This window comes from Scedosporium apiospermum (assembly GCF_000732125.1).
Source record: "Scedosporium apiospermum strain IHEM 14462 chromosome Unknown SEQ_SAPIO_0087, whole genome shotgun sequence".
NCBI classification, from domain to species: Eukaryota; Fungi; Ascomycota; class Sordariomycetes; order Microascales; family Microascaceae; genus Scedosporium; species Scedosporium apiospermum.
Genome location: NW_015971788.1, coordinates 829,037 through 841,999, shown reverse-complemented (window position 1 = coordinate 841,999; position 12,963 = coordinate 829,037). Strand labels below are relative to the sequence as shown.

At 53.5% G+C, this 12,963-nt stretch overlaps 3 protein-coding genes across 3 annotated transcripts; 1 reads left to right on the top strand and 2 right to left on the bottom strand.

The window, feature by feature from the left end:
• Window positions 1–517: 517 nt before the first annotated feature.
• SAPIO_CDS2937 (uncharacterized protein) lies at window positions 518–1,764 on the top strand (the record flags this gene model as incomplete). Its single annotated transcript, XM_016785838.1, has 4 exons — window positions 518–547; window positions 631–745; window positions 842–1,461; window positions 1,528–1,764. 4 exons carry the CDS (start codon window positions 518–520, stop codon window positions 1,762–1,764), a joined length of 1,002 nt encoding a protein of 333 aa, XP_016644620.1.
• Window positions 1,765–2,923: 1,159 nt separating this feature from the next.
• On the bottom strand, window positions 2,924–4,576 carry SAPIO_CDS2936 (4-aminobutyrate aminotransferase; the record flags this gene model as incomplete). Its single annotated transcript, XM_016785837.1, has 2 exons — window positions 2,924–4,139; window positions 4,242–4,576. The coding sequence occupies 2 exons, from the start codon at window positions 4,574–4,576 to the stop codon at window positions 2,924–2,926; spliced, it is 1,551 nt and encodes a 516-aa protein (XP_016644619.1).
• Window positions 4,577–6,362: 1,786 nt separating this feature from the next.
• SAPIO_CDS2935 (uncharacterized protein) lies at window positions 6,363–9,782 on the bottom strand (the record flags this gene model as incomplete). Its single annotated transcript, XM_016785836.1, has 2 exons — window positions 6,363–6,957; window positions 7,057–9,782. The coding sequence occupies 2 exons, from the start codon at window positions 9,780–9,782 to the stop codon at window positions 6,363–6,365; spliced, it is 3,321 nt and encodes a 1,106-aa protein (XP_016644618.1).
• Between the last annotated feature and the right edge of the window lie 3,181 nt (window positions 9,783–12,963).

Sequence of the window (12,963 nt, the reverse complement as noted above, 5' to 3'; positions counted from 1 at the left end):
TGTTCGCCAAATCCAGCATACCACCTCAACCTGGCCTGCCTGACCTCCCCCCTCCATCTCCACCACACCCCTCTCGTCGCGTCGTTGCTTCGCACCTAGGGCGGACGGACTCGTCCTCTACTCGATATCCCCACCTTCCAGCGTTAAACTGAGAGTCGCGAGGGTTGCGGGACGTGGTGGGCGCTTCAATTTTAACGCTCCTTCATTCATTCCCTTCTCCAACCTTTACCTAGTAACTTCCTCATAAAAGTTTCTTTCGTCCCCTCCCTCGCCGCTTCTTTTTAACCCCTTGTCACGTTTCCTCTTCATTACCTTTCCGTATGAATACTGTTACCCGCCTGCTGCCTTGACTTTGTCCACGACGGTAAATCCAGGTACAAAATAACCCACCCTTGTTTCCTGACTACCCTCCCGACTCCCCTCAACCAAGGCATGCCTGCACATTGCAGAGACATGCCGGTCAACTACTACGAAGGGCTTCGTTGTAGTATCAGATAAGGATCCTGTTCCTGGAACCATGGGATCACCGTTTACCGACGAGGAGAAGGTAGGTTAGGCCTTAAGGGTTTTTGCTGGTTTCTTCCTTTCTGAAGTTCTCTTCTCCTCTGACTCATTGGCTTTCCTACACAGCGATTTCTCCTCGCCGAGATGATCAAGGTTAGCAAAGTGGATGTCCATGCTCTCGTAGAGTTTGTCAAGGCCAATCGCGTGGAGCAAAAATGGTATTCCATCCAGGTCCCAACGGGTAAGTGTCAGACAAAACCCCTTCTTCTGTCTTCATTGCTTCCATCACCTCGTAGTGAAGGAGAGTAGTAGGTCTTAACTGGAGATATTGTTGCAGGCCGGAACCTCGAGCAATGCTTTCAAGCTGCGGAGAGCATGTTTGGGGCGCCCATCTCCCCACCGAGCCTTCTGCGAGAAACGCCCTCGACCCAACAGATGCCGTCTTCCTCCTCCACGACAGCTCTCGCCCCTCACCCTTCCCTCCCCACGGTGCCGCAACCACCAGAAGCATTCCCGACGGATTCCTCCCTACCTCCCATATCCGCAGTAACTCCCGGAGTAGCAGTGCCGCCGAATCGAAGCTCGACTCCTCAGCATGTCCCCATTCAGCCGCGGCCCCCGACCACTATTAACGGCGTTCCAAACCTAGCGTCTTCCCTCTCCGCAGAACCGCCCGCAAAGCGGCGTCGCGGCCGACCGCCTCGTCCGAAGACGCTCCATAACCGATCTGGGGCTGGCGGCACGAAGTCTCTCCCACCTCTGGCGCCGCTGCCCCCGTCGTCGACTGCGTCCCAACATCTCTCAACGCCGACACCGATTGCGCCGTTAGCAGAGAGCAGCACCCAGCGCACTCTTTCGCCTGCCTATAGTGTGTCCGCTGGAGCGAATTTCGAGGGCCTATCGGCGCCAAGAGGGCAGAAACGCGGTCCACCGGTCAAGGATGATGAACAGCAGCACGTATGTGCCCATCCCCGCTTCATACCCCCTCTAGGTGACACGGCACCTCTGACACCTTTATCGAAGAGCACGTCAGAAGCTGCAGCGAGCGCCCTGGGCGCGCAGAGCATGTCGTCAACCCCAAGACCAGATAGTACACCCGGTCCGCAGCGTGAATGGCCGCTGCAACCGGACGAGGACAGGAGCAACAGGTTGCAGACTCTGGCAAGACAGGCCACCACGCCGCCACCGCCGAGCACGACTCAATCGCAGCAAGGGGCGAGTCCGTTAAGCGCAGCGAAAGCGACACCCGTGAGGACGTGATGGGATGAATGTGGGTGGCGGGAGAGGTTTCTTTGGCATTTACGACAACGACAGTTTTGTTTTGCGACGAGGCCCGAAGATCATTGTAACGACTACACAGAAAGTACGCGACATCCGAAAGATTTGTCTATTCGAAAGGGAGAATTCTTCTTCTTCTTCTTTACAAGATTTCACCTTTTTTTGGCCCAGAGCCGCATTGGAGGAGGATAACATACATACATGAGACGACAGCAACGCGAGCATATACCCCTGAATGTTTTCGAACGACGTTTCTAAACGCAACCCATCTTGAGCTCCTGGCGCAGGTCGTCTGTTATCAAGGAACTCGAAAACCCTCGACAAAAAACACTCGAAACGACCTCTTTCCCGACCTGGGTACGCCATACTGCTTCTTAATCTCTAGCGAGACAGAGGTGATACAGCCATACTTGAAGGGCGATGTTGATCGCCACGGCATGACGAGCAGGAATTGTAACACTACCTTTTATTTCTCTTTTCACGAGCAAAGCCCGGCGTTTGTTCCGAGCCGCGAAGACATAACTTTGATACTCTATTCCCCGGATGTTAGGCGCAGGTAGCGAAGGGACGGTTTTCTTTCGATTTTTCCCTCTTATGTTTTGTGAAGTGGAGCTTTTTATGTTTCCTTTTTTTTTCTATGGGGGAGTAGGCGTTTTTGTTCCATCACTTGTGTATGACTATTGTACATGTAGCTATGTACGGAATAAGAGGCGGAGAAGGGGGGTGATGGGTGGGATTCGGTATGGAGGATAGAGATGTACAGTAGATGAGAAGAAACGGAAAGAAACTATTCAGTAATGATGGAATGGTCCTTACATGTGTATGCCTGCTTCTCTCCAGTTGTCGTCTGTGTGCGCACTCTCCGTGTTCTCCGAGTAATCCTCGAGATTGAAATTTCGAGATGTTGGGTATTGTGCGAGCTGCCAAGGCATCTAGAGCATTGGTGTACCTTGTTCATTCACAATCTATATTGACTCAATACGGGAGAAAGAATCTTTAGATTAGAAACGATGGATTTCAACACCTATTTATTTCGAGAGCACTTTTTCGTGTCTTCCCAAACCAGACCAGACCTATCCGATCAACCTCCCCCACCAGAAAACCAACAAGGGAAAAAAAAAATATCCACCATCCGCAAATATTACTCCTTGAAAGACAAAACAATCTTCTCCAAAGCATCAACAAGCAAATCCGCATGCCTCTCCTGGAACGTCAACATCGGCCTCAACCGAATAGCCTCCTTACCCGACCCACCAATATTAATGCCAAACTTCTTCGCCCTTACCAGGAACTCGTCGCGCCTGGGGTTATCGAAGGCGATGAACGTGCCGCGGTCCTTGCCGCGGAGGTTCTCGAACTGGCCGGGGTACTTGGCGGCTAGAGCCTCGAGCTTGCCGTAGAGGTAGTTGCCGACGCGGGCGGTGTGGGCGACGAGATCGAGACGCTCGATCTCCTCGATGATGGCGCGGAAGATAATGGCGCGGGCCGGGTCGCCCATCCAGGTGTTGAACTGGCGGTAGGGCTTGTTGGGGCGGAGCTCGGGGTTGCCGAAGTAGTAGCCGGCAGTCTGGGCCTTCTTGGAGAAGGTGACCATGTCCGGGGGCTCGGGGAGGTCCCAGTGCTCGTGGGCCCAGAACTTGCCCGTGGCGCCGACGCCGGTCTGCACCTCGTCGACGATGAGGAGCACGTTGTGCTTGCGCGTCAGCGCGCGGAGCTTGCGGAAGAAATCGGGAGAAGCGTGATTATCGCCGCCCTCGGATTGGATGGGCTCGACGATGACGGCCGCGGGGGGGTTATGGTACGTCTTGATGAGGTGTTCAACCTCGTCCAGCGACGCCTGCTCGGCGGCTCGGTTCTCCTCGACGTGCTTCTCGAGCGGGTACTTCAGCTGGGGGAAGGTGGCCTGGGGCCAGTCGAAGGCGGGGATGTCGACCTTGTGGATGGGCTTGGACCGCGTCGTCGACAGCGTGCCAAAGAGTCGGCCGTGGAAGGCCGTCTTGAAGGAGAGGATGGAGAGGTTGGAGGTTCCGGGCGCTTGGTTCTGCATGGCGCTGTTGAGCTCCTCCTCGGTGAACTCGACGTGGTGGCCGCCGCGCTCGTGGGCGCGGCGCCACATGAAGGCGGCCTTGTAGGCAGTCTCGTTGGCGTCGGAGCCCGCCATGGCGGTGAAGACTTGGTTGAGCCCCTTGGGGGCCACCTTGAGGATGCCCGTCTTGAGGATGTGGGCCCAGTCGTGCGGGGGGAAGGTACCGAGGGCGGGGCGGTTGACGAGACCGTTGATCGCCTCGTGGGACTGGGCGGCCTTGATGAGGGCAGGGTTGTTGTAGCCGACGGGAATCGAGGCAATCTGGGCGTATCTGTATGCTCATGTGTCAATGGGTTTTCCTTTCGTTTCTTTTCTTCTTTCTTTTTCCCCTTTCAACAAGCCACAAGGTCGCCGGCCCCGTCAACAAACTTACACGTCCAAAAGCAAGTTTCCATCACGATCAGCAATGAAATTGCCAAAAGACTTGTCGTAATCCGTCAACAAAGACAAGGCACGAGTATCAAAGACCTCGTTCAGCTGTTCAATCTCCTTCTTCGACTGGGGCCCGGGAATGTCGGTCTTGACGACCGGCGCCTCGGGCTCGCCCTGGTAGAAGGGAGCGGCGTTGGATGGGGCAGCCATTCTGGTGACGGCGGTAGTGCTGAGCAACCTCGACTGGCGGGCGATGACGGGGAGCGGGCGGAGGGTTAGAGCGGGGGTCGCGATCTTGGAGGGGCAGATGAAACGGGACGCCGCGCGGAGAGCCATTGTGTAGGTGGGAGAAGAGAGGAAAGGAACCTTATATACTAAGCTGGGCGTTAGGCTTCAAGCTCCCTTTTGAGTGGCTGTCCCTTGGATATCTACGGCGGACTTACTCGGGGAAGAGGGGTACGGGACGCTAGAGGGGGGGGGCCAGGCTCTAGAAAAAAGGTTCGATACCTTATGATCCGAGTCTGGTAGTCCGAGTCTGATAGCCGAAATTGTTGTGGATTGGGTGGTGTTGCGGCTGGGTTAGAGTCTCGAAGGATGCGGACTAGCTTTCCGACGGAGGCCGGGGGAAGAGAAACATGCACAGAAGCCAACCCAATTGATCAATTCAGATTAGGTACTGAAAAGCCAAAAGGGGACCAGTAGAGAGGAGAAGCTTTCAGTCTGGTTGGGGGTAAGGTGACAGTGGGCTGGATTGACACGATAATGAGGGTGGGAACAAGTGTCTGATATGTGATGAGAGGGGCCGTGGAGTCGAGGAAGGCGTTCCCCGGCCGCGGAGCTCAGTCAGGTCGGGGTACGGTACAATTGAGGGCAGGTGAGGGGCACTGTGGGGTCCGGGTTGTGGCGGCATTGACCGGAGCTACAAAGCTACAAGAGACAAAGCTACAACCATTTGATGGCTTTTGATTCCGTCTGTGTGACGCCATCTGGATTGATCCATCGTCGATTCGTTCTTGCAGTAATCCGCGAGTACTTCGATCATCCCAGCAGCTTCGCCTTGTAGCTTTGTACACTAGCTTTGTAGCTTTGTCACATTGTCCCTTGTAGCTTGTAGCTTATCAAACGGGCGCTCCTCCCGTATTATACCAGCTACTGGCAGCTAGTGCAAGCATGTCTGGACACATTCTTGCCATTTCCGGAAGTTTTTGTGGACACAGCTGGGTTGGGCGCGAGGACACTACTTTCGTACTAGGTCCAGCCCTTCGCCTTCGATGGCAAATCGCCAATGTCAATTGACCAGTGGGAGCACGAGGAATAACAAAGTACCCGAGTCCCAATGTTCCTGATCCTTCGTGCCAATCTCCAAGTCTAGATCTCAACGTATCATTACAGTACGTGAATGTCAGAGGAGTACGTCCCCCAGTACGTCCCCGCATGCGCTGTCACGGGGACCATCCTTCAATCCAAAGTGCATGCAGCTATGACAGGATAGGCAGTACATGTACAGTCGCAGAGCCGCCCCCTCTCCGATGCGCCTCCGAACCGACCCCTCATCAACATCTCTCCACCCTTTTGTCCATGATCGATATCTCGAATCCACCTTTTCTAGAAACTCGATGCGAGGTTGGTTCCTCGTCTCCGATCGGTCCGAGTGTACGACAACGGTCCCCTAACACGGCTGAAACCCAGGCCGGACATCGTGACTATCTTACTCGCCCCTCGATAAATCGGAGTGTCATATCGAACATTCGATTACGAGATTGTATTCAGGGACCCAGCTGTGCTCGCATTACGCTAGTGCGCCCTGAGATCCATCACAATTACACGTTCCTGGTTTCTAGCTTGGCCCGACCGGCTCATAGCCGGCCATCGGAACCGGCAGGGGAACCGGGAGTCTGCGAAGGTACGAACTTTAGTCAGCCTCGGAGATCTCCAACACGAGCTACTACTAAGTGGACAGCCAGAAAGGGAGTGAGAGGTCTGGTGGTAAATTGAGAAGATTTTTGGAATCTAGCATCTTCAGTTTTAAACCTTCACTCAGTTCCTAAGTGCTACACTTGCCGGGTATCATTCGCTTGTAGCTCACAGGCAAGCCTCCTAAGATCATCATCGCTCCTTCCCCTCAACGGCCCTTCTCCCTGTGTCTCTGCCTCTCCCTTTCCTTCTCCTTCTCCACCTTCCTCCTCTCCATAAACTCCTCCATACCAACATGAATCCTCAACCCCTTCACCTCCATAGAACTATACCCCGCCTTCAGCTCCGCCGAGGTCATCCCCCTCACCAGCGTCGTAAATACTTCCATAGCCAGGCCCTTGGCCCACGGACACCGCCCAACCCCGCGGTAATACGCCCGCTTCGCCGAGTCCCTCGGCAAACCCTCCGCCCGCGCCCGGCAGAAGCGGACGTAGCACATCCACAACCACGCGCTCGATGACGAACCGACCGCTTCACTGGTGTCAAAGAGTGCCCGTGAAAAGGCGGCTGCCGCAGAGTACGTCGAGCCGCTAGCGCCAAGTTCGTGGGTGATGGCGCACACGCGGAGAGCTATGCTGTCTTGGTTTCCAATGAGGACTTGGTCATTGAGAACGTTGCGGAATTCGTCGTCGATGCGGAGGGTAGAGGCGACCCAGTCGAAGAGCGCGAGGAAGTTGACGTTGGTTGGGAAGAGTTGGATGCACCGTCTGAATTGGTCGCTAAGATACACTCGCCGATATGGCCTAAAACGAATCAAAAACGGCCGGGTCAGCAGGAGAGGACGAATATAAAAACCAAGGTAAGAGCGTAAAGAAGTAAAACTCAGTTGTCAAACAACTTACCCCATAGTCGTGTGGCGATACAAAAGCATCGAGGCGAACTCGAGGAGCTCTTCATGCTGAGAGCATTCCCCGTGGCCATGAATCAGGAGCCTCTCCGAGTGCTTCCAGATGATATCCATCGCCGCAGAAATGCTCCCTTGTTTCTCAGACTTTGGTTCTGAACTAGCATCTGAGGAGAGGTATTCGGCGAGTGCGAGAAGCTTGGCGTTGACGACGAACCCATAAATGTCATCCCGAACAAACGCATTCTCAGATTCCATCCTGAGCTCCTGCTTCTTCTTCAGCACAAATGTTAGAGGAAGATTTGAATCCCCCTCGTCAGGGATGAGGCATAACCGGCTCAACACGGTAGATGTCTCAGCCTCATTCATGAATTCGATCCAAGCCCATGTGAACCAGAGCTGGCGCGTGGATTCCAAACCTGTGGGCTGGCTAAGCTGGGTGGCTGAGGATAGGACCTTTTTCGCCAAATCAAAGTTGCCGTTGGCCCACTCGAAGAGTCCGTATAAGTTATAAAGCCCGATGTTCTGTGAATACTGCTTGATGAGGGTTCTCGCGGCTTTTCTAACCGAGCCTGCGTCCGCGATCCACTCCAGTGCCAGACAATATCCTGCCAACTCCTCGTAGCCCGCCACCACGAGCGTTTTCAGCGTCAACAGTACCCACGAAAACTCAACCGGGAGCTCGTCCTTATTAACGCCTTTAAACGAATGAAGAAGCGAGCAAATGTGCTTGGGTGCGACTGCCGCCGTTATGGCTTTCTTGAGGAATTCTGGCGGTGATCTTGTAGTTGAGTCGTCTCCCTCGGGGTACTTTCGAGGCTCGGCATGGGATACCAGGTGCTCGAAAGCGAAATCCCTCTGTGAGAGATGGGCATCGGTCTTCCAAGCTCTCTTGGACGAGAGGGGCGGAAACTCGCAAAATGTAAGGTATGCATCCAGGAGCTCCCCCTTGAGCTCAGCCAGAAGATTACCAGGGATGATAAAGGGTAATCCCTCCAAGTCGGAGTACATGATAAGCCTAAAGGGATCCTCCAAATTATCTTCGTCTAGCGTCCGGGCGGGCATTCTCGACCTCCTCGATCTGTACAGCTCCTCCACTGCCCAAGCCTTGTAGGCATCTCTGGATGGAGTCCCCTGTGGACCAGGGTCGGGTGCCGCGGGCTCGGGAACATTCGAGTCGTCGCCGTTCGTGGTGATGAAATAATTCCATCCCCTGGCATCTGGTTCACCTAGCCTCGGAACCTCCGACTCCCAAAATGTCTGAAAACTTTCAGGAACGGGGCCGGAAGGGTTAGGAAACTCGGGACCTCTTAGATTCAACTCGAGGAGCGCCTGCCAAGCTGCCACAGACAGTTCTCTGTAGCCGCAATCATAGAAGAATCTCGTAGCTCGTAAGAAAACGTAGATGAGCTCGCTGTAGAGTGCCTTCTGTTTAACCCTTATAACCTCCTCTGCGACTTTCCCACTTAGCAGCGCTAAACGGTCAAGAAAAATCTTCTTGACCGTACCGTACTGGAAGGACGCGATGTTCGAGAGCTTATAATCGAGATATAATCTCCAGAGCAGAAAGCTGCCATCCACCTCCTTCTGGATCTTCTTCCAATGCGCATCCTGCACAGGCACATCCCAGACCTTGGCGCCTTCTCGCACCTGGCCTACGAGTAGCTGTTCCTTTTGGAAGGGATTCTTAACCTGGGCCAATGCTTTTTCGTACATGGAAAGTTTGATCTCCGCGAAGCTCTTTACCTCATCGATTGGGATGTCTTGGCCACTCCCACCGGCCTTCATGAGAAGGTCTTGGTGATTTATGAGCTCTATCCAGGCGGGGATGTCGTCCGGCTTGTCCTTTACTCGACGAGTGAGCTCGATTGACCTCTCCTTGAGAGGATCAAGTTCCACTACCGTGTCCTCCTCCTCCTCCTCCTCCTCGGCTGATGATTCTAATTCGGTATCGCCGCCTGATGCGCCAGCGGCCTTCGCTTTCCCTTCTATGGACCTGTAATCGGGTCCATGTTCGCATTCATCCTCCTCTGATTCTCTCCCACCTCTCTTCTTCCTCTTCGGAGGCCTAAGAGAAATGAAGTCTTCACTAGGCCCATCAGCCTCAGCCACCGCTCTCTTACTCGCCCTGAGCATCCGCGGCTGGACCTGACGCAGCCTAGTCCTGAAAGCATTCTTATCACGCAACGAAACGCCGTAAAACTCCCCGGGCCGACGAATGCTAAACTGCTCAAGAGGTCCATCGCGGTGAATGTACAGATACCCGTCGGAACCCAAAACAGCCTCGCGGTTCGGACGACGGAACTGTAGCAGCTTGTACCTGTCAACGCCGAATTTCCGAACCATGGGATCCCCCCGCTTATCGATGATGAAGAAATCCGAACCCAAGTCCTTGGTTGGTTGTTGCTGGGCGGCGTGAGAACGGCCGCCGTCAAGATCGTCTCTCCGTCTCACTTCCGGCTCCCTGGTCGTCGGACCTTCGGACCTCTCCCTAGTCCTGGCCCTCTTAGGACTCGGGCTCCTTGATGTGGTTCTCGACCTTTTGTCTCCATGGCGATGGCTACGGTGGTGATGGCGGTGATGCTTGCTAGGGCGATGGCTAGGCCGTTTTACATCATCCTCTTTGGTTTTGGAAGACGCTGGCGCGGGGGTCGGCTCGGCGGGTTTAGGCTTGAAGGATGAGAATTTCGGGACGGTGGGCTTCTTGTCGTCTCTTCCCGACATGTCTAGCTCGAGGGGGGTGAGGGTGTGGGCGGGAATGCATGTGGGGTGGCATCAAATTTCAAGGCTGTTTATGGATCTTCATTGCAGTGTGCGGTTGTGAGTGAGCTGGAGCTGAGTTGCGGCGTCAGCTGGTTCGTGATGTGGCTTGAGATTTCAGGTGCCATTGTCATCGAGTCAATTTTAGTGGATCAAGATTCTGGCTGCCCTGCAATTGAGGTCCCAGCGTCGCTTGACTCAGCAGCACTGAGCAATTGATCCCGCATCAGAGGAACTTTGACAGTATCAAACAGCACGACCAGTCCATAAACCCATCGATTTTAAGGATGGTGAAGCATCAATAAGATCAGTGAAACGAGTTAGTATCGGCATTAACATCAACTATTACCAAAATTAATCCTCTCCCGATTGCTGCTTTGCTTTATCACCCTCTTCTCCCTTCAGGACGCCACCAAGTGATTGCCAGGCAACACGGCTGATAATACCGCGCACCAGGTAAGGATACAGCAGGGTACGCGCCTCAACCCGATCGAATTTAGCCAGGACTCCAGGAGAAAGAAACATCGAATTCTAGCTGTTATCTGCTCATAAATGGCTCTGGTTCTCCCCGACTCTTTTTGTTCCACGTTGCCCGCTCCTTCTGCAACGGGAAACATCGACGCCATTCGCTGCAACTTTCAATTTTTTTTCTCTTCTATTGTCTTTTTTTCATCTCCACTGCTTGTCCGCATGCCTCCACAGCTGAAGCGTGCAGCTCAATGTCACGCGGTGTGTCGTACCGGCACGTCAGCCAGTGGCAGCGTGTGATTTGTGCAGGCCGGAATGGAGATGGATCCGGGCCATGCACAATGGTGGAGGGTCGCTCATGTGTCCCCTGCGTGACATCATTCAGGGTTAAGTGGTGGGCATCCTGATCAAGATATAACCATGAAGGATTCCGAGTGTACTCGGAGGCGGTAAAGTTGGCGTCGTGATTGATTGCAGGATCGAGGCCGCCAATGGTGGACCCTGATAGGAAACGATCTACAAAATATCTCCAAGGATCTGGACCTTGGTTCTTGGGGAACCCTACTTTTTAGACTTTCACGCTTGCGACCAGGCAAAGCAGGAAGGGAAGGGATCACACCTCCAAGGTACGCAGTATAGAGAGCGGGCTGGGGCTAATATCGTCATGCCGCCTGAGCACGAAAACCGGCTGTCAAGTTGGCGGTCTGGTCTGGATGTTCATTGCCCTGCTCCCAACTTCATTTGCCTGTGGAGCACCTAGTAAGATGGCGTGAGGGAGGTTTGGACAGAGGTTGCGCCAAGAATTCCCACAGCCGGTAAGACGTGCTCCGTATATGTCGAGCAAATGCTAGCGCATATTAGGCCCATCGGGTTCGGGACTAAAGCAAGGAAGGTATCAATGGAAGACATTAGACCCGTCGATAATAAAACTTGTGGGGTTTATGAGACGGCGGCGCTGTAAACTGCTCGAGCTATTCGGACGGCTGACCAGATGGAAATTTCTCAATCGTACAATGTTGGTATGAACTTCGTAGCGTACATATCGGCGTTGCAGTTGGCTGGCTGACCTTCGGGAAGTTTTTGCCTGGTAGAACGGCGCGGTACCAAACATTACGAGGACTGGACCAGGACACCGTCGCATCAACGATGAAATCGAGGTTGACATCGCTGGCTTGGATTCATCTAATGAAGCCCTTTTTTAATATTTCGGCCAATCTTTCGGGAAGCCCAGTGATCAGATTCTGGAGAGTAAGGAGGTCACAATGCCTTGAGTCTGGGTCTATTCTCAATGAGGGCGTTAAGTCAGTGATCCTCACGAGGAATGTAGTTCTGGCGAGTCCATACCTTGGAAATATTCTCAAGATAGGTGATCTAGCTGCGTATGAACGCTTGAAACTGCGACTGCTTCCCGTGCTGCATTTGGTTTCGGGCATCGGCCGCCCCTCCAGTAATGGCGTCCACGATCGGCTGATCGCCATCGATGACAGGGAGGTTAGCACCAAGTACCATACTATGTAAGTCCTCCACGACCAGCGCTAAGCCCGTCTATAATGGGGCTGCTAGGCCACCCCCCCATTGAAGCAAAAAAAAAAAAAATTAAATAAATAAAATAAAATAAAATAAAGATTCTCGCACAGAATCTGAAAGCCCGGAGAAACAGATATGGTGGATCATACTGGATATTCGGGCGTGGCTGTCGGGTGTCGAACCTGCCCTGGCTTTCCTCTTAGTGAAGGGACTCACTCAGTACTATACTTCTGCACAAACCACTGCTCCTATTCGATATAATGTTCCTTCCACACAAAATCGGGGATCACTTGGTACTAGCGGGAAGTCACAATCTTGAAGATAGCAGATGGCGGTCTTGGCTGGAGTATACGCAAAGGTGCTTTTATTGGGCGAATCCAGAAGTTTCAGGGATCAACTTCGATGTTGTCTACTAATATGAAGGACCTCGGTATTTGAGGGAGAGGAGAGGACATTTATCAAGTGTAATTATTAGTGTATCTTTCATGCTGAATATGGACAGGACCAGACGGTGTCGTTTCGGCTGGTCCTTCTCATTGCCAAGCTGCTTTATCCACCATCGCCCCCACTGTTCCTCGCACAAAAACTGGTTTAACGTGTTAAGACCCCAGACGAGGGAGGGTCCCTCTATTCTCTGAGTCTAGACCCGTGCTGACCCTGCGTTCTCCGAGCTATCCCATGTCAATGTCCCAATGACGAGAACAATTGTCCTGTCCTTCATTTCCTTCACCTTTCCGCCACAATTCGTAAATTCTCACCTCTTCCATACCTTGCTTGGGCTGCCTTCCAGCTTCTGACCACATCGGCAAAAGCTAGACGGAGGCTACACGGAAGTGCGGTTTCTCCAAAGCCCAAGCCGACGCCTTAAAACATCAATCAAGGAGACCGACCGCCTCACTCCCTAGGCCACGACCGCGGCGATTCGTCAAAGGCACAGCCGACGCCTCGCCCTTCCCTCGCCCTCACCCCTGTGTAATCCCGACCGTTCAACGATAACCGAGCGCGATCCTTTCCTTCCTTTGTGTTACTTGTGTCGCCCAATAGTCGAGGTATCTCGAGTAGCTCAACCTTGATGGAACGTATCGCGACACGATCGAGCTAAGACGTAGTCGTTGTGCCGCCGCCTATGTCCCAACTAGTAACCGAGTAT